This window comes from Molothrus aeneus, chromosome 13, assembly GCF_037042795.1.
Source record: "Molothrus aeneus isolate 106 chromosome 13, BPBGC_Maene_1.0, whole genome shotgun sequence".
NCBI classification, from domain to species: Eukaryota; Metazoa; Chordata; class Aves; order Passeriformes; family Icteridae; genus Molothrus; species Molothrus aeneus.
In genome coordinates, this window is record NC_089658.1 from 2,913,485 (window position 1) to 2,933,197 (window position 19,713).

The window sequence follows — 19,713 nt, forward strand, 5'->3', positions numbered from 1 at the left end:
AAGTTGAGCACCTGACTCGGACAGTGAGGTGGCCACAGACACCCCTCGGCCTAAGAAAACCCCAAACAGAGAGAGAGGAAGGACCAAGTGACACAAAAGGAGATGTCTGCCCTGGAGGTAAAGGCTGTGGCTTCTCAGTGCTGCTGGCCCCGCTCTGTCCCCGCCCCACTGGGAGTGTCCCCAGGCGGGGACCCAAAGCCCAGCCCCAGGTGCCCCAGGTGTGCCCGGGGCTGCTGCAGGGTGGCAGGGGAAGCCCACCAGGTGCAGGCTCTTATTGCTGGTGAAATCAAACAAAGGATTTCGGTTCCCCCAGCAGGGGACAAGCACAGACCATGGCTGGCCAAATTTCTGGGCTGATCTGGTTTTAATGGTAAAAACAGAATTGTAAATCTTGGAACTGTCCTGGTGCCTCCCACTGCCCTGGGCTAAGGAGGAGGAGGAGGAGGAGGGCTTGGGACTGCACTCCACTGCTCAGTCCTTTCTAGTTCTCCTCAGAGCAGTCACCCAGGGATACTGAGAAACTGAAGTGACAGAGGGGACGTTAAAGCACTGCCTCTTCCTTCATCCCTCCTGTGTTTGCATACACCACGGAGAGGCTGAAACTTGGGGCCGTCTGCCTGCTCTGCTCCCACTGCCCACATGCCAAAGTACAGAGGGATCATCCCTGCCCTCCCTGTGCCTTACAGGGGATTGCTCCTTGTTCCCACTGCAGCATCAGTGGAGTAAGAAAGGGACAATCTGCAGCGAGGCCCGTCCATCTCCTGGTCACCTTCATCTTCCTCAGCTGGAGTCCAACCCAAACCTCAGCCCATGGGAAATCCCTCGAGGGCTCTGCAAGAGTGAACTCACCCCTTCCCAGCTCCTCTGTGACCTGCTGAGGACAGGGAGGGAGGGACGCCTGGCAGGGAGAGAGGGACGCTTGTGGTATGTGCTGGGCCACCCACATCCCCAGCCCCAGGGTCACAGCTGGGGCAAAGCTGAGGCCACCAGGGCTGCTCTACAAACACCAGCTCCAGGCCTGACCCCACAGCCCCTTCTGTGGCCCACATCAACCTCGGGTCTTTGTCTCAAAAGGAAAACCTTTTTGGTGGCTTCTATGGCTGCTCATTCACGTGTTCCAGCTCAGGCACATGCCCCGGCTGTGCGTTACCTCGTTGGATTAAATTTGCTCGTATCCTTTTTTTTCCTGTGTATTAAAATATTCTATAAAATCAAGTGACCAAAAATCTATAGCTCTAAGAATACCTGGTTATCTTCTTTTTTTTTTCCCGTTGTTTTTCCTGTGGGTTTTTTTTCTTTGTTTCTAAGCACAGTTAAACCTAAACAAAAGAAATGGAAGAAAAAAAGAAAAAGCAGGAGTGGCGCAGAAGGGGAAGGAAAGGAAAAAATCGCTCGGTGAACTCATCAGGAACTGAAGGGCAGAGCTGGCACGAGCAGCTCCTGCAGGAGTCCTCACAAATTGGAGGGCAGTTTGGACCTGACGGGCTCCAGATCCCCCGTGAGCACTATGGACTCTTTGCGCCCGCCGGCGGCCAAGGCCAGCGGGCGTGGCAGAGAACCTGAGGACATCTGGCGTGGCAGCGTCACCCGCCCGGGGACCGAGCTGCAAGGCTTGCCCAGGAGTCCGCTCCCGCCACCGCCGGGGAAAGGGGAGAAGCTGGAAACAGATTCTCTAGAGGAATGAGGAGAGCTGTGGCGGCCCAGCGTCTGAGCCAGCTCCTGGGGCAGAGAGGGCTGGGATGCCGAGATCAGCTTGATGTCCTGGTTGAGGCGCGGCGGCAGCGCCTGGGCCGGGGGGCTGGCGGGCTGCGGCAGCAGCAGGGAGCCGTGCGAGCCCGAGGGCCCCGCGGCGCCGCTCTGGAAAGTTCTGGTGGCCACCGGGCTCTGGCTGGGAGGACTAAGGCCAGAAGGGGTGTAACAGGGAGAGGCGATGCCGGGCTGCTGGAGCGGGGCCGCGGGGGCGAAGGGAGGCCGCTCCTGGTGGAGCTGGGCTATCGTTCCAGTCAGAGATCCTAAAGCACTTGGATGTGTTTGGCACAGGCCCGCGGACGGCCCGCCCGAGGCCTGCGCCAGCTGGCTTAGGCTGGAGGATGGAGAGTTGGAAGAAGGAGGGGCTGGGAAGTGGTTCAATCCCCCCAGGGTCCCACTGCCCGAGAGCTGCTGCTGCTGCTGCTGCTGCTGCTGCTGCGACTGTCCCCCCTGCAGTGGTCTCGTGGTGGGCTGGAACTGGTTCAGGAGACTGGGGGGGGAGTTTGATGAGAGCTGGGTGAGCGATGTCGATGGGGAGCTGGCTGTGGCTTGCTGGAAGTGCCCAAATCCACTGCTGGACAGGGCCGGCTGCTGCTGCTGCTGCTGCTGCTGCTGCGGGGGCTGAGCCGCGCCTAAGGGTGACCCAGAGGGTGCACTCTGGAACTGGCTCAGCCCCACCGAGGAGGCGCTGCTGAGCCCCGGCTGGCCGGAGCCCCCGGGAGGGGACCCCACCTGGAACTGGCCCAGGCCGGCGGCGGCCGAGAAGCCGGCGAGCTGCTGGATGTGGAAGGAGGAGGACGAGGGCGTCTCCGCGCCCGGCGTGTGCAGCTGGGACGGGGTGCTGGACGGGGAGCCCACGGCCGAGGGGCCGGCGGACGGGACGAGCGACTGGAATCTCTTGAGCTGCCTGGGGGTCTGGTTGGGCTGCTGGCCCAGCGAGCCCAGCACGGACACGGGCGGGCGGAAGATGGCCGTGGGCAGGCGCGGGTGGTGCGTCAGGGCGATGGCCACCGAGGTGGTGGCGGCGGCCGCCTGCAGCGGGGCCTGGATCAGCGGCGTCCAGATCACCGGCGTGGGCGTGGAGGCGGCGGCCGCGGCCGCCTGCACGTTGTGGGCACAGTGAGCCATCTCCCGGTCGTGCTGCACGATCTGCTGGATGATCTCGTTCTCCTGGTAGTTGAACACCCCCGAGTTGAGGTCGTGCTGCACTTTGTGCAGAAGGATGGAGTTCTTCTTGCCTGTGGAGGAAGGGAGGAGAGAAAGGGTTGTGGTGGTGTTCACAGGGGTCCCAGCAAGAGGGAAGAGACGAGGATCTGACTCCATGTTTCAGAAGGCTGCTTTATTATTTTATGATACATATTATATTAAAACTATACTAAAAGAAGAAATATATATAATATATAACATATAATATATTATATATTATATATAATATATATAATATATAATAAAAGAAGAAATATTTATATTATATTAATTATTTACTATATCATTATTTATATAATGTATATAATATATAATTATATATAATATAATATATTAAAATATATTTTATATATTAAATATACAATATAATATATTATATAGTATAATTATATATATTTAATTATATAATATATAATTAAATATATATAATTAAATATATAATTAAATATATAATTATATATATTTAATTATATATATTTAATATATAATTATTATATATGTAACAGATATAATATATTTATTATATTAAAACTATACTAAAGGAAGAGAAGAAGATTTCATCAGAAGGCTAGCAAGCAAGGAAAAAGAAAGGAATGATAACAAAATCCTGTGACTGACCATCGGTCTGAAACAGCCGGACTGTGATTGGCTGTTAATTAGAAACAACCACATGAGACCAATCACAGATGCACCTGTTGCATTCCACAGCAGCAGATAATCATTGTTTACATTTTTTTCTCCTGAGAAGCTGAGAGGCCTCAGGAACAAAATCCTAAGGAAAGGATTTTTCATACAACACGTCTGTGACAAAGGGTCCCTGTGGGTGGCAGGGCACAGGTGGAGCTTCCTGCTCCACTTCCCCGAATGCTTCCCCTTGGTGCCCTGCACGGCCCTCGGGGTCTGTGCCCAGCCTCTGCCCCAGCAGTGAGATGGCAAACACCACATCTGCTCCTTCTGTGCAACCTCAGGTCCCTCAGAGCTGGGAGCTGGAGCACAGAGCTGCATGTCCAACAGGACACACATCCTTGGGCAGTAACAGCACTGCTGGGAAGCGGGGCAGACTGGCAGCAAAAAGCTGATGGATTTGGAAGATTCCCATTTTGCACCTGAGCCTCCATTAGAAAAAGAGAATAAAACCTCAAAAATATAAAATCAGTGAAGTCTTCAGCCAGTCTCCTTCCTTCACCTTTTCCTCACCTGTCTCTGGTGCCTTGGTCACTCTGGAGTCAAATATAGAGGAGAAGGAGATGTGAAAAGGAGATTTCCCTGTGAGTCAGGACTTGATGGTCTTGAAATCTTTTCCAACCTGAATGATTCTGTGATTCTATTCATGAGCTGGAAAAGCTCAGCTGGGCCAGGTAGAACCCTCAGGCATCCTGCAGCTCCTGTGCCCTTGCAACCCCAGCTTTAGGGAATGTTCCAGCTGGATTCCCAGCCTGCAGCCAGAGTTTAACTCCGCTCTTTGCCCTTGCAATGGGCTGGAAAATGCCATGGAATGATTTGTCCAGCCTGGGAGTGCAGCTGGCACTGCAGGGATCACTCCTGGGCTGAGGGACAGAGCCAGCCAGGGCAGGGCCTGGCACCAGAGGCATTTCCTTTTGATCCCACCCAGCCAGCTCTCAGATCTTTATGATCTGAGGCACATCTAGATGACATCCAGATGGTTGTTTGGTTTTTTTACTTCATGATGTAGCTTTTTAAGTGTGCAGCAGATAAAAGAGTTAAGAGTTTAAGGACATGCTTCTTACTCCAGCCAAATGGAAAATCAAACATCTGGCAGGAGAGAGCTGGAATGGCACTGAAGAGGGAAGGTGGCACCCTGGTCTCCTAAAGAGCCACTCTGCAACAGCAGAGTCTTGGACATAACTCATTGAGCTCCAAATCCAGCACCAGAAAAAGGTGAAACAACTCCTGCACCAATAAAGAGGAAATTGTACAATAGGAGGGAGATCCCAGTCACTCCCACCGTGATGCTGGGAAGGTAAAATGTGTTTAGTTCTTGCTGCAAAGCATGGAGTGTACAGAAACCAGCCCCATGAAAAACATCAGGGAGGAAGCACAGCACATTCAGAATAGAGGTGATTTCACAGCTGAGGAGGGAGCTCAGGGACAAAGGAAGCTGTTCCCAAACCTTCCCCTCCCTTGCAGGAGGAACCAGCAGACAGGATTTGAGCCAAGCCCATAAAAAAGGAAGGAGCAATCTGTAATTGCAGATACTGCCAGAACATGCTGAAGGTTTTCCCTTCCCTTTTTCAAATCAAGCCTTTGTCACCCCACAAAGGACAGGGGGTGGCTCTGAGGGCTCTGTGGGTAAAGCTGCACTGGGCTGAGCTGCACTGAAATGCTGCCAGGGTTCTGATCCTGGATGTGCACCCAGGACCTGGTTGCTGTGGGGAGTGGGATGGGATGATAAATGCTCTGCTGTTTTACCTACTGTCAATCACTCCCTGCAAAAAAAAAAAAAAAAAAAAAAAAAAAAAAAAAAAAAAAGGCAGAAAAGCTTTTGTTTCCCACTCAGCAAGATCCTAGCCCAGGAAGGACATGCTAGAAGTACATGTGTAGGAATTCTCTAATGGCTGGAGTGGAACAGCTCGGGATACCCCAGAGAGACAGACCCCAGTCCTTCCCACAGGCAGGCACAGCAGAGGCAGCACCAGGGCCACCTTTAAATGTGGTCTGCACAGAAGGTCACTGAACACACACACACACAGAGTCATTCCCACCCAGATCTGCTAAAATCACAGCAAATGAGCTCCACAGAGCTGCTTAAACACACTCAGAGACACAGACTGTGCGTGGAGAGAGCAGAACCTGCCTGACTGCAGCTGCGGGTGAGGGAGGAGGTGGCCAGACTGCAGCACTCCAGAGTCACAGAGGCACTGGGACTGCAGCTTTGCAATCCTGCCCTTCCCAGAGCTGAAGGGACAGATCCCAGCATGGGCCATGTGCAGCCCCTGCAGCACTGCAAGGTCAGGCTGTGCCTGGGACACACGCTGAGCTCAAAGCAGCCGGGGACAAAGCTGCTGTCCTGAGATAAATCCAGCCTGAGGGGAAGGGCCAGAGCAGGGGCACAAGGAACAGCTTCCCAAAGCTCCACAGCAGCCATGGCTCCGTGCTGCTGTCACCACACCTCATCCCACTCTGCCAGTGCCCTTCCTCATCCCAGTCATCTCCCAGTGCCCTAACCTCATCCCACTCCTCTCCCAGCACCCTAACCCCATCCCACTCCTGTCCCAGTGCCCAAACCCCATCCCACTCCTGTCCCAGCACCCTAACCCCATCCGACTCCTGTCCCAGCACCCTAACCCCATCCGACTCCTGTCCCAGTGCCCTAACCCCATCCGACTCCTGTCCCAGTGCCCTAATCCCATCCCACTCCTGTCCCAGCACCCTAACCCCATCCCACTCCTGTCCCAGTGCCCTAACCCCATCCCACTCCTGTCCCAGTGCCCTAATCCCATCCCACTCCTGTCCCAGCACCCTAACCCCATCCCACTCCTCTCCCAGTGCCCTAACCTCATCCCACTCCTGTCCCAGTGCCCTAATCCCATCCCACTCCTCTCCCAGCACCGTAACCCCATCCCACTCCTGTCCCAGTGCCCTAATCCCATCCCACTCCTGTCCCAGTGCCCTAACCCCATCCCACTCCTGTCCCAGCACCCTAACCCCATCCCACTCCTGTCCCAGCGCCCTAACCCCATCCCACTCCTCTCCCAGTGCCCTAACCTCATCCCACTCCTGTCCCAGTGCCCTAATCCCATCCCACTCCTGTCCCAGTGCCCTAACCCCATCCCACTCCTGCCCCAGTGCCCTAATCCCATCCCACTCCTGTCCCAGTGCCCTAATCCCATCCCACTCCTGTCCCAGTGCCCTAACCCCATCCCACTCCTGTCCCAGCACCCTAACCCCATCCCACTCCTGTCCCAGTGCCCTGGCTGTGGCTCTGGGGCTGGTCCCAGAGCAGGGTGTCCCTCAAGCCCTGCACTGTCTCCCTCCCTCTCAGGCCATCTCAGCTGGCTGGAAAGCCCCACTGATGTCTGGCCCCTGCAGTCTGGGTGAAGGATGAAGGCAAGGACTGTGAACCTGGGCTACTGAGGTGGGAGAAACTGCTCCAAGTAATGGGGGGCATGAGATGGGATCCAGCTTTGAGGGTCTCCTGCTCAGTGCTCTAGAGGTCTGTGTTTGCATGTGGATTCATCACTAGCGAGAGAATAATGCTGTGCCTCAAACCTGCCCTTGTAGAACATTTCTGTGGGTGCATTTCTGTGACTCCCAGGGGAAATCACCCTGGGTGTCTCCCAGCTGCACTCCAGGGGCTCCACAGCCCAGCTGAACACAGCCCATGCTGATGCTTTCCAAACGTGCCTGATATTTACTGGAAGTGGTTTGATCAAAGCTCCTTAGCTTTGTGTCAAGTTGATGAAGTAATAGCAGTAAAAACCTTGGAATGATTATTTCTGTTGTTTTTAAAACCAGAACACTCAATTTTCCCTTTGAAATCACATTACACTTCACTGTTTTCCTGAGCCCAGCTTGCCTCTATTAGCTGTTCCATTAGATCACATTTTTCTCTTCTGATTTGCCAAGAAAATATCAAATTTCTCCTCCAGAACACTGCAGAAGATAACTGAAAACGTTCTTCCAGCCATGGAAGGGGAGAGGGACTTTTCAAAACCATTTTTTAAAACTGTAACTGGTTGGCAAACTGAGAAATTAATTGACTTCCCCACTCTAATGAATTGCCTCATTTACACAGTGTTTCCACATGCCAATATAAGCCCTGTGAGTTGCTTCTGGAGAAAATCCTGCTTGCCACCAGCCCCAGAGCAGAGTCCTGCTGGGACAAACATTCCTGAGGTCCTGCATGAGACAGAAACCAGCAGTGGGACAGAAAAGAGGAGTGGGACTGACTTTGCTTGGGCTGAGATTGGTGCTGAGATTATTCCTCCTCCTCATGGGATTGAGGAAACAGTTCCAACCCCTTTTCCTGGCCTGGGTTCCTTGTCCCAGCCACTGGGCAGAAGGAGAGCGGGGCAGTTGGCAGGGAGGGGGATGCAGCTGATGAGTTTGGGGACCCCCCTGAGATGAGGTTCTGTCCCCAGCCCTGCTCAGTGACCCCAGGGAGTCACTCCTGTGCTCCTGCTCAGCCATGGGGAAGCTTCATCAGGAGAAGCCAAAGGGCTCCTGGTCCCCTGCAATCCAACCAGGGAGGATTGCAATTTGTCCTTCTGAGATGTTCATCCCACAGAAATCAAAGTGCTGGGCACAGTGAGGTGCTGAGATAAAAAAATCCACCCCAAATCACTGCTAAAGGCTGCACCAAACTCACTGAGACACCCCAGAACAGAGGAAGCATCTGCAGCCACCCCAGCCCCAGCCCCAGCCCCAGCTCCAGCTCCCCTCCCTCCCCTCTGGGCTCTGAGAACTCCCTGTTTGCCTCACTGCCACAATGGGCTAAATATAAGGGGAAAAGGAAGATATTCAGAGCCTTGGAGATGTTCAGAGCAAAGCTCCTGGTGCTTTGAAGTGGAGGGGGGTATGTAAAATTATGGAAACGAAGCAAACAGATGTTGCTCCCCTAATTAAGAACTGCAAAGTCAGATTTTCCTCAACTGTAGATAGCACACAAAAGAACGGGGAGAAAGGCTCATGTGATTTCATAAAAGGAGCCAGCACTCAACAATAATTCTTCTATCAAACAATCAAAATTAGCTTTCTGTTGTTAAAATTCTGCCCAGACACAGGGGAAATTAGCTGTGACTTTCTGTTCCTTTCTCCTTTCAGTTCTCTCTGAGCCCACTGGCTGCACTTTAAGAATTCAGGTAATTAAATTGCTTTCTGAATTTGCATGTATTTGAAATAATCTCATTTTATTAGGCTGCCTTCTGCCCTGGCTTGCTGTCAGTGTGGCTGCTCCCACCACAGGGGTTTCTCTCAGGTCTTCACTGATTATTCCTGGCACCAAGGGCTGGCTTTGGAGCCTGGCTGCACATCCCAGCTCTGCCCTGGAGCTGGGCTTTCCTTGCCAGGGGTTCTCCTGAGCTGTCTCCTGCAGAAGTTCAGCCCCAGAGGGGGTACCCAGCCCACTCTCAGGGCTGGCTTTGCCCTGCCCCAGGAGTTTCCTGGTTGGGAGGAGCTGCTCCAGCTCTGCTGTAGTTTCAGAGTCTGTGTGCACAGGGAAATGAGCTGGAACAGAGAATTCAAAATGATTCTTAACCCCCAGGCTATGGGTTCTTTCCCTGTTGGAAAGATGCAGGTGAAGCCCCACTGAGCTGCACTCCCTCTGTGGGGAGGTTTCTGCTCAGAATTCAGAGCCCTTGGGGGAGAGCCCAGCAAAGCCAGCTGCATCAGCCCTAAGAGCATCCCCAGAACACTGCTCTGGAAACTGAGTGACTTCCCAAGAGCCTGGCTGTGTAAATCCATGGATGTGTGAGCTCTGACACCTGCCAGGGCAGCTCTCCCTGCATCCTGCCCCTCCCTTTCTCCCTGGCTGGATCCTCTCCACTCTGGGGGTACCTTTGAAATGAACAATTCCCTCTCTTCCCTCCCTGTACAGCTCAGGCCTGCCTCTGATTGCTTCCCCTCTTCCATAAACTTAATTATCCCCCAAAAAATGTGGTGTCCCTGTGCACAGCCAGAGCACAGCCACACTGCTGCAGGTCCAACACACCCTGAATGATGTCACCTGGTGAGTCTCAGCACAGCTACACTCCAGATAAATGAAGCTCTTCCCTCCCACTCTTCACACAGAGCTTGGCAGGATGAAGAAAAAATGGAATATCTAGAGCTGGGTAGGTTGTGACTGTCCAGGGAGGGGTGAGGAGCTGTGGCATTCCCAAGGCTGGGACACCCAAGGGGGCTCTCACTCATCACTGCAGACTGGAGCCAAGAGGTACCTTCTTGAGTGGCACCAGTGCCAAGGTGCCTGCACGCCCTCCCCAGAGCCCTGCTGGAGGTGGCAGCTGTGACAGGACAGGCTCTGGGACACTCTGGACATGCTGGCACTGTCATTGCTGCTCTCAAGTGTGGGCTGGCTGCAGACAGCTCCTGGAGTGCCTTCAAGGCAGGGAGAGGCCCCCAGGAGGAGAGGTGTCACTGTGAGCAGCTCCTGCTTCATGTGATTAAAAAGAGGGCTGAAAATTATTTATAAAGGTGCTGGAATTGTAAAATGTTCCCTGAGCAGGTGGTTTATCTCCATGCAGACAGCAAAGAGCTTTGTGGGCAGCAAAGAGCAAGGTCAGGGATGGAGCTCCTGAGATGGAGCAGGGTGCTGAGGACTTCTCCTGGGGTGTTGGGGCTGTGCTCTCCCCTGAGCCACAGGAGAATGGCACTTCATATTCAGGTGAGCAGGGCTGCCAGGTGCCCTTCACTGAGCTGAAGTGATTTACATTCCCCATGGCTGGTGAGTTACTGACCCCTTTCCTTAGGCTAAACACAAAGTACTCCCAGGCTGGGCCTTGGCTTCCAAAGAAAAGGAAATTCAGATATTCAGTTCCTGCTCAAGTCCAAGCTCCCACCTGTGCTAGGGAGCACTTCCAGGTGTGATTCACCTGAGCCACCTCAGGAGAGACAAAGCACACTCTGAGTGCCTTTTCCTCTGTGCTGAGCACACCCAGATCCCCACTGGGGTGTTGAAGGGAGACAGAGAAATGCACAAGTGGCACCTGAACTTTGTTTCCTCATGGACAGTAACATTTGTGGTTATTCAGCTGATGGGAGAGGACACCACACAGGAGCAGCTCTCAGGGCTTGGATAAGAAACCTCAGCTGTGCCAAGGGCTGGGAATTTAAAGGAAGCTTTGTGCCACCCTCTACCACTGCACACCTGGGCCACAGACACTTCTCTCCTTGCATCACTGGGTCCAGATCAGAACTGAGAACCACAGCCTCAAATCAGAGCTGTTTCTGTATCTCCAGCTGTATTTATCTCCTGATGGCCAGAGCATCCTGCTCCTCTCACCTGTGGGGGTTACTCCCCTGCCCATTGAACAAACCTGGGACTTTATTTGGTTAAAGTGAAAGCTGGTGTTGAACTGGAGTTATCTGCATTCAGTTGGAATCCAAAATGCAGAAAACTCTCAGAACTTTGGGCCTGTAAGCCAAAGCTTGGAATTAAACCCAAGATTTGATCTGAGACTTTGGGAAAGCCTTCCAAACTTAGGTGATAGAAGTGAGAATGTGGATTTATAGTTTAAAGCAGAGACATGTTAAGCTAGGTGAAGTTTAGAGTTTTAGAGTACAGTACTGTAGGTTTGTGTGTCACAACATGATTGGCTAAGAAAGCTCACACTGTAGCATGAGTCCTTAAGATGAAATATTTCAAGGGTTGGGTCAAAAACATAAATATCCTTGTTGGCAGTGTTTTATTGGTTAATAAATCCTTAAAAGGTTTGAAACTAGAGGTCTTGTGACCTTCTGAGCCATGCAGTGAAGATGAGAGCCAAACTCACCCTTTCTGCCTATGCAGAAGGAAAATAAATCACATCATTAAAGCAACTCAGAGGTCTTGTCTCTTAACTCGTCCAAAATTCCTTCACAAATCCTCACAAGTGCCAAAGGGAGGAGCCCCAACACATCCCAGCTCCCCCTTTGTGAGCATCCCTGTCCCTGCAGAAGGGATGAGGAGCTGAGGCTGGCAGCAAAGGCAGCACAAGGACAAGCAGGGAATGTGAGGCAGAGCTTGGCACTGCTCCCAGCTGCTCTCCCTGGCTCACCTGGCCCAGGCCAGCCCTGCCTGGAGGCAGCACAGCCCAGGGGATTAGTCAGGACTAGACAAGCAGGCCTGCAAAGCCAACAGCATCTCAGCTGCACAACTGTGGTCACGAGCTGGCAGGCCAAGAGTTTGGGAACAGCTATTTTTGTGGTTTGTTTATAGACAAAGCTTTTAACATTTCTACCACTGTAGTATGTTGTTGACACTCTCATACTGTGATAATATCATAAATTATATTTAGAGGCTGGAATTGTGTTGTCTTGGCTTTTCTTTGGTTTTTTGGCGTCTGCAATGCCTGAAGGAAACTCAAGGCATCTTTAATCCTGACTTCACTGGTATCCTTGTATCAAAACATACACAAGTGGCATTCAAAGTACGGGCATTTCAAACCATGTGGCAAAAACTTCCTGGGGAAAATGAAAACAAGAACTTCCTCTGGCTCCCAGGAGGCTTTCAGCTCTCCCCAGTGCCCTTGCAGTGGGTGGGAGCATTTCTGGGTGTCCCACAGCACATGGAGCAGGAGCAGAGCACTGTCCCTGCTATTCCCTGGGTTTGACAGCATTCACCACCCCTGCTGGGCCTCCTCTCAATGAGCATTTGAGTGCTGGTGTTTTACAAGTGCAAATACTTGTGGAAATCTCATTTTAAGCTTCAGTGGTCACTGCAAACCAGTTTCAAAGCAGGCAGGAACAGAAGGGTGTGATTTATGTAATGGGGCACAGCAAACTGGGGCACTTCACCAACACTGCCAGACAGAGAATTACTCACTGCAGAGAGCACAGCATCCCTGCAACCACAGACACTACACACAACCTTAGAGCCTGCCCAGGAACAAGGGCACACAGCCTGAGAGGAAGGCCAGGAACAAGGAAGAGGGGCTGATTTCATCAGGAAGAAAATGATTAATCAGTGATTTCTGATTTCAGACCAATTTTTTTTTTTTCTGATTTCTGGATTTCAAACCAGCTTCTTTGAGTGCCCAACTTCCAGCCCTGAGTCTGTGGAGTTTCACATGTGTGTGACATTCTGCAGGTAGAGGAGCTCTCAGAGCCTCAAGTTACTCAGACTTAAGCAGTGCCACAAATCTCTGCAGCCTCCCAGCCTCTGTCAAGTCATGGAGATGAATCCCTTCCTGCCCAACCCAGGCAGGACACCAGGATCAGTTCCCAGTAGGAGCAGAGCTTCAAGGCTACACCTCAGCTCTTTGCCCAGGGCTCTGTGTGCCTGCCAGCTCCATGCACAGCCCCTGTTCCTGCAGGAAGCCATGGCAGCACAGGCTGGGGGCTCTGGCCCCTCTCCTCTGCCCACCCACTGCTTCCAAACTGCTCAATCCTGCTGTGGGACTGCCTCATCCCACCTCAATCAACCAGTCCTGCTCCTGTTGCTGTGTGGGCTGAGCCCCTGCCTGCTCCTTCTGCTACCCACAAAGCTGAGACCATGTCCCAGTTGAGATAGCCACAATATACAGATTATCCCCATACAGTTCCAGAAGGCTTCACCCCATAGTAACACCAGACCTCATCAGAAGCCTTCAGGTGTCTGTCCATACAGAGTAACACTATACTACTTCAGGAAGCTGCAAACATCTGCTCTTCTTGTTCTTCAGCCCAACCTTTTATAACCCTTGTATTTATGCACTGCCCCTGGGTGCCCTCTGCTCCCTTTGTGGTTGCTCAGTGCCCCTGGGCACTCCATGGCTCATTGCTGGCAGTGCTGCTCCCCTGCTGCTCACAGCTGCACCCACTGGGGATGAGGCTCCACTCCCAATCACCACAAACTCTGTACCTACAAGACCACCCTTTCCAAACCCCCCCGTGGCCAGAAATCCCATAAACATCTCCCAGTGGGACTGGATGGGCTGAGATTTTCCTCCCTACTCCCTTGATGCACAGGGGGAATAGTGGATGGATCTTATTCTGGTGCCAGAACAGTGACAGGGCCCTCTGAATCATCTCCTGTACTCACTGTGGCCTGAGCATCCCAAGGACATTGTCACCCTGAGCTTCCCAAGGACATTGTCACCTGGGCAGAAGGGAGCCAGTGAATGCACCACTGACTTGGAAAGAGCCTTCCATTTGCTTCCTCCTTGTGCACAGATCCTGAACTGGATGGGACAGGACCAAAACTGCTCCTGCTTCTGTTCATCCCTGCTTTTCAAGAACTGCTTGCTGTTCCTCAACTTCAGTCCTCCAGAATGATTCCTGCACTTCCAGAGAGCCTCAGCAGAAGGCAGTAACCTTGAATTCCTTCCAAAGCCACAGGCTGGTACAGAACTACTGCACTGCTCCTTCTGGAAGGTGCACATTCCAGAGGAAGGGAAGAAATGCCTTATTTACAAAGCCAGGGAATTCCATGGGATCTGCCAGCTCCAGTGGGGTGCCCAGAGCTCCCCTGGGCTCTTTGGGGCAGTTACAGCTGAGCAGACCTGGGCACCACCAAGGGCTATGGAGGAGCCATTTCACAACAGTTCAGATGTAGAGTTAAGGGAGCAGGCAGCTCTTGAGGGTGAGTGCCAGGGAAAGCAGGGCACAGCAGGACTTTCAGTGGCACAGGGAGCAGCAGGAGGAAGGGGGGGGCAGTGGCAGAGCCCTGCAGCAAAGGGCCTGTTGTTCCACTTGCTGTGTGTCACCTTCTGACCTTATGCTGACATTTGCAGCTGTCTGTGGAACGGGAGCTCTCTCAGGGGAAGAAGCACGTGAGGTTCTTTGTGCTGGGTCAGAATTTTCCACGGATTTCAGTTACGTGTGCAGGGGCACAGAGCACAGGACAGGAAGCACAGGATGTTCTGCCCACCTGATCCCACAGTCCCAGAGAGCACCAGGCTGGAAAGCTGAGCAGCACTGAGCACCCAGACCTGCAGAACTTGAGGTAAAGCCAAGCTGGCCCATCCCTGCATTGATTTTACATCTTCTCTGTCATTTGTACAGCCTCACTGAAATAACCCAAGTGTTGGGCCTACTGCCACTTCCACCAGGGCCTCATTAGCCTGACCTTTGCCAAAGCTGGTCTTCAGCTCAGAGCCTTTTCCTCAGGCGTCCCACAGCAGGTAATGAGATGCAGAGAATCCCATGTCCCTGGCAGGAGAAGCCCCAGAGGCACTGCACCCCTTGCTGGGATGCCAGCTTAGCCCCTATCCCCCTCCCCTCACCACCCTCCTGGCCCTCTGCATTGTGCTCAGAGCTCCACTGAGCTTTCCATGAGGAAAGCACTGGGAATGCAGGCACTGTCACTGTGAGGGGATGGACAAGGAGCTGCAGGAGTTAGACTGGGACTCCAAAATGCTCCTCAGCTCTGCAGCCTTCCTGCATGACCTTGCATGAGTCACTTCATGTCTGTTACACACCTCTGGCTGTGACCAAAGAATGTTATACTGGTCTTTAACTGGGGAAGAGACACCTGGGAAGGATATTTGCAGCACAGGTTGTGTCTCCCACAGGACAGGGAGCATGCTGGGATGGGTCACTGTGAGTTGTGACCATCACAGAATCCCGGAATAGTTTGGGTTGGAATGGACCTTAAAGGTGATCTAGTCCAGGCCCCCTGCCATGGGCAGGGACACCTTCCACTGTCCCAGTGTGCTCCAAGCCCCAGTGTCCAATCCAGCCTTGGACACTTCAGGGATCCAGGAGCAGCCACAGCTGCTCTGGGCACCCTGTGCCAGGGCCTGCCCACCCTCACAGGGAAGGATTTCTCCCTAAAATCCAACCTAAACTTACCCCTAGTAGGTTTAGATTGGAGTCCTTGAGGGAGCTGAAGCTGGACAAGGAGAGCCAGGCTGGGATCTCCATCGCTTCCCAGAACTGAGCACCGAGCCTGGAGAAGGGCTGCCAAGGCAGCAGGTAAGGAAGGAGACTCTCCCCGCTGTACTCACCAATCCTGTCCAGCCTGTCCAGAGCCACAGTCTCAAAGGCTCTCCTCATCATGGGGTACTCCTCCAGCACCTCGTTGAAGTTGTCCACGGACAGCGAGTACAGGCGGCAGTAGGTGTCGGCGCGCACGCTGGCCGTGCGCCGGCCACGGGTCAGCAGGCAGATCTCTGCAGGCAGAGAGAGGCTCAGACAGGGCATGGGCACCACCACAGCACCCCTGCCACCCTCCCTGCAGTGCCCTCCCAGCCTTCCCTCCCACAGCAAAGCCAGCCACAGTTCACATTCTGTGTGCACACCGACGTTGCTCGCTTGGGGCAGCTGCCACACACAGCTGCCCTCAGGGGTTCTGCTGGTCCAGTCAGGCACACAAGGTTTGTTCTGGGGGATTATCAAAGGCAGCATTGTGTGTTCACACTGGAGGAGCTGTGTTTCTCCAGCTCCTTGTGGGCACTGGGAGCAGAAGGTCAAGCCGTGCTCTCATTGAAGCCAATTGTCTCTAGATTTGTAGAGAGGCTCTGTGCTGATCTGTGCCTTTGGTGCCTGGCTGTAATTTTGATCTCTGTACCTGGAATATTTGTCTTTCCAGAGTTTTCAAGGATTTTCATGTCTATGCCACGAGCACTGTCAGGGCAAGCCACATCAGTGGCACTCCCAGCTCAGGGTGTATTTACACTGCTGTCACACACTCCTCAGTGCTCAGCTGGTAACTGAACACAAAGCCCTGAATTCAACCACAGCTCCTTGAACACCCAACAGAGAGCTCCCAAATCCTGCTTTCCCACTGCTTGCACAGAGCCTGGGCAGCAGAGACAGGCACCTCAGGACAGATGGTGTGGGCTGCAGAGTGACAGCACTGTGCTCCCTGTGGGTGTCGGGTGCCAATCCTCCTGCACCTTTCCTTGGATTCATGCTGAGGCTCCCCAAAGCCCTGCTCCAGCAGCACCACAAGGTTCTGAGTGTCCTCCCAGACTGCTTTCCCAAGGAAATGCTGCTTAGGAGACAGTGCCACGTGTGTGAGGAGTTGTGATGGAATGTCACAGACAAGTTCAATCCCATCTGGCAGTCAGGGGATCCTGACTCCAACCCTCCAGCTCCAAATGCCAGGCTGCAAAACCCTTGTACCCAAGTGAGGTGCAGACAGGTTGTTCCACATGAACCACGAGTGTGGGAAATGCATAATAGGAATTTTTTAGAGGAAAGGCCTGGCAGGTTTTGCTCTGTCTCCCCATAGCAGATCATCAGAGGTGGTGCACTCAGAGCTTGTCCTGCAACCTGCCTGTCTGCTGCCTGGGATGTGAGCTGCCAGCATCTTCCCATTGTCATAACCATGTAATGAGGCTGATGCTGGAAATTAAAACAGCTCAAAGCACGTTCCTAGCAGTCCCATCCTGTCTGTGATTTGTACAGAGACCCCAGCCAGTGATACCCAACATCAACAGGACAAAAGCAGGTTCTAGAGAAGAACCCAATCTCCATGACTGTGCAGAACTGACAGGCCAAAAACATGCCTGGGATGTGAGCTGCTGGCATCTTCCCATTGTCATAACCATGTAATGAGAGTGATGCTGGAAAATAAAACAGCTCAAGGCACGTTCCTAGCAGTCCCATCCTGTCTGTGATTTGTACACAGCCCCCAGCCAGCGACACATCCCCTGTCTGGGAAGCTGCCCAGAGATGGAGAAGGAGGTGCTGGGGTCAGTCCCACGTGGATCCAGGAATGGCTGAGCATAGCAGCCCTGTGCCTGTGGAGGCTCAGTGAGCAGCACACACCTCCAAAGTAGGAGCCATCAGCCAGCTTGGTCTCCTTGTTGCCCTTGGTGAGCACGCTGACCACGCCGTGCTGGATGAAGTACATCTTCTTGCCGATGGTGCCCTCCCGGATGATGTAGTCCCCGGGCTGGAACACCTCAAATTTCAGCTTGGTCAGCATGGACGTCACAAAGTTGGGGTCTGCGTTGGCAAACAGGGGCATGGAGGCCACCAGCTTGCGGCAGTTGAAGTTGATGATTTCCTGAGCAGGTGGGGTGTAGAGGAGAGAGAGGAAGAGGAGAGGATGCACATATGTTAGTCAACACCTAATGACCTGTGAAGATCCCCACCTGACCTGTGCATTTAAAGTGGGATAAAGTAGCCGTGCCTTGGTCTGGCTGGATGGGCTCTGGATGCTCAGAGCAGTGCTGGAGCCAGCACCACGCTCACTGCCTTCATCCCTCTGCCTCCCCTGAGAAGGGACAACACTCAAACTTCCCAAACACACACAGCATTCCTGTTTCTGCAGGAAACCTTGGGCTGTGAGGGAGCACAGAGCAGTGAAATGCTGTCTGACAAAGCCCAGGGCTTCTCTCTGGGCAGGTGTCATAACTCACCTTGGCAGCCCCTGGTTCTCTGCTGCCCTTGCTTGTCAATGAGCTGTAAAACAGCACAAATGTGCCCAGGAGGAGAATGATCCCAGGCAGATGGGGACAGTGTCAGGAGAGGAGAGAGTGGTGCTCACCAGGCACTGGGCAGAGGCTGGATCACCAACCCTGGCTGCAGAAAGCCCAGCTCAGCTGCTCAGCTGTCACCACAGCCAGGCTGGGCCTCCCCTGGGGCTCTGTCTCACTCGCAGGGGTGACAGCTCAGGAGCTGCTCTGTGTCCCAGCAGCCCCCACTCAGGATGTGGTACTGAGCTCATCACCCAGCACAGCACTCAATGGGAACAGGGATAACTGGAGCGGGAAGAGAGAGAGCTGGGGAAGCATCTGTGTCCCCCCATGGGGGTTTTCAGAGGGGTGTCCTTTGAGACTTCAGCAAAACTAGTTTTAAATCCTGGCTGGCACTTGCTCAGCTCTTCTCTCTCCCATGGAGGGACATTGCTGGGAGACAAAGACAGAAGGCAGGCCCCTTCTAGAGCTGGTGGGTGACACACTGGTGACATCCCAGGGACAACCTGCATTGCCAGGCTTCAGCTGGGAAGGAAAGGGAGCTTCTCTGAAGGCTCCTTCTTCCTGTGACCCCCCGGTTGGGTAGGGCATGGATGATGCCAGCACTCCATGCCAAGTTTTAACCAAACACAAGAGGTGGGAGCTTCCTGAGCCCCTGGCCCAGGAGCTCCAGAGCTGCCAGAGGTGCTGGGGACGTGCCCTGCCCATGGCTGCCCTCTTACCTCCCGCAGGGGCTCGCTCAGCTCCCCCAGGATGCTCTCCTCATCGAACATCTTGCCCTGGTAGCGGTGCTCGTAGTAGTCGTGGATGCGCTGCCGCATGTCGGCGGGCAGCTTGTGGAAGGACATGTACTGCTCCACCTGTTTGTACTGAGCAGGGACACACAGTGTCAATGACATGTCACAAACTCATGGGCAGCACATACTGGCCCTGCTCCCTGCCCCTGCAGCAGAGGAAGGACAGGTACTGCTCCTCCTGTTTGTACTGAGCAGGTACACACAGTGTCAATGAGCTGGTACCAGGACATGTCACAAACTCATGGACAGCCTGTGCTGGCCCTGCTCCCTTGCCCCTGCAGCAGTGGAAGGACAGGTACTGCTCCATTTGTTTGTAATGAGCAGGGACACACAAGGCCACCAGTTACCAGGACATGTCACAAACTCATGGGCAGCCTGTGCTGGCTTCCCCTGCAGCAGAGAAAGGACAGGTACTGCTCCACTTGTTTGTACTGAGCAGGGACACACAGTGTCAATGACATGTCACAAACTCATGGGCAGCACATACTGGCCCTGCTCCCTTCCCCTGCAGCAGAGGAAGGACAGGTACTGCTCCTCCTGTTTGTACTGAGCAGGGACACACAGTGTCAATGAGCTGGTACCAGGACATGTCACAAACTCATGGGCAGCCTGTGCTGGCTTCCCCTTCAGCAGTGGAAGGACAGGTACTGCTCCACTTGTTTGTAATGAGCAGGGACACACGAGGGCCACCAGTTACCAGGACATGTCCAACTTATGGACAGCCTGTGCTGGTTTCCCCTGCAGCAGAGGAAGGACAGGTACTGCTCCTCCTGTTTGTACTGAGCAAGGAGACATGAGGCCACCAGGACATGTCACAAACTCATGGGCAGCCTGTGCTGACCCTGCTCCCTTCCCCTGCAGCAGAGGAAGGACAGGTACTGCTCCACCTGTTTGTACTGAGCAGGGAGAGATGAGGCCACCAGGACATGTCACCAACTCATGGGCAGCACATAGTG

At 53.3% G+C, this 19,713-nt stretch overlaps 1 protein-coding gene across 1 annotated transcript in view; it reads right to left on the minus strand.

Annotated features, from left to right (window-relative positions):
* Positions 1 to 1,234: 1,234 nt before the first annotated feature.
* HCN4 (hyperpolarization activated cyclic nucleotide gated potassium channel 4) overlaps positions 1,235 to 19,713 on the minus strand; it is a 104,568-nt gene continuing 86,089 nt past the window's right edge. Inside the window, exons 5-8 of the mRNA XM_066558965.1 lie at positions 18,683 to 18,829; positions 17,308 to 17,548; positions 15,540 to 15,704; positions 1,235 to 2,987 (exon numbers count right to left, since the gene is read on the minus strand). Of these exons, the coding sequence (XP_066415062.1) occupies positions 1,453 to 2,987; positions 15,540 to 15,704; positions 17,308 to 17,548; positions 18,683 to 18,829 (2,088 nt within the window). The 3' untranslated portion in view covers positions 1,235 to 1,452. The remainder of the gene's footprint in view (positions 2,988 to 15,539; positions 15,705 to 17,307; positions 17,549 to 18,682; positions 18,830 to 19,713) is intronic.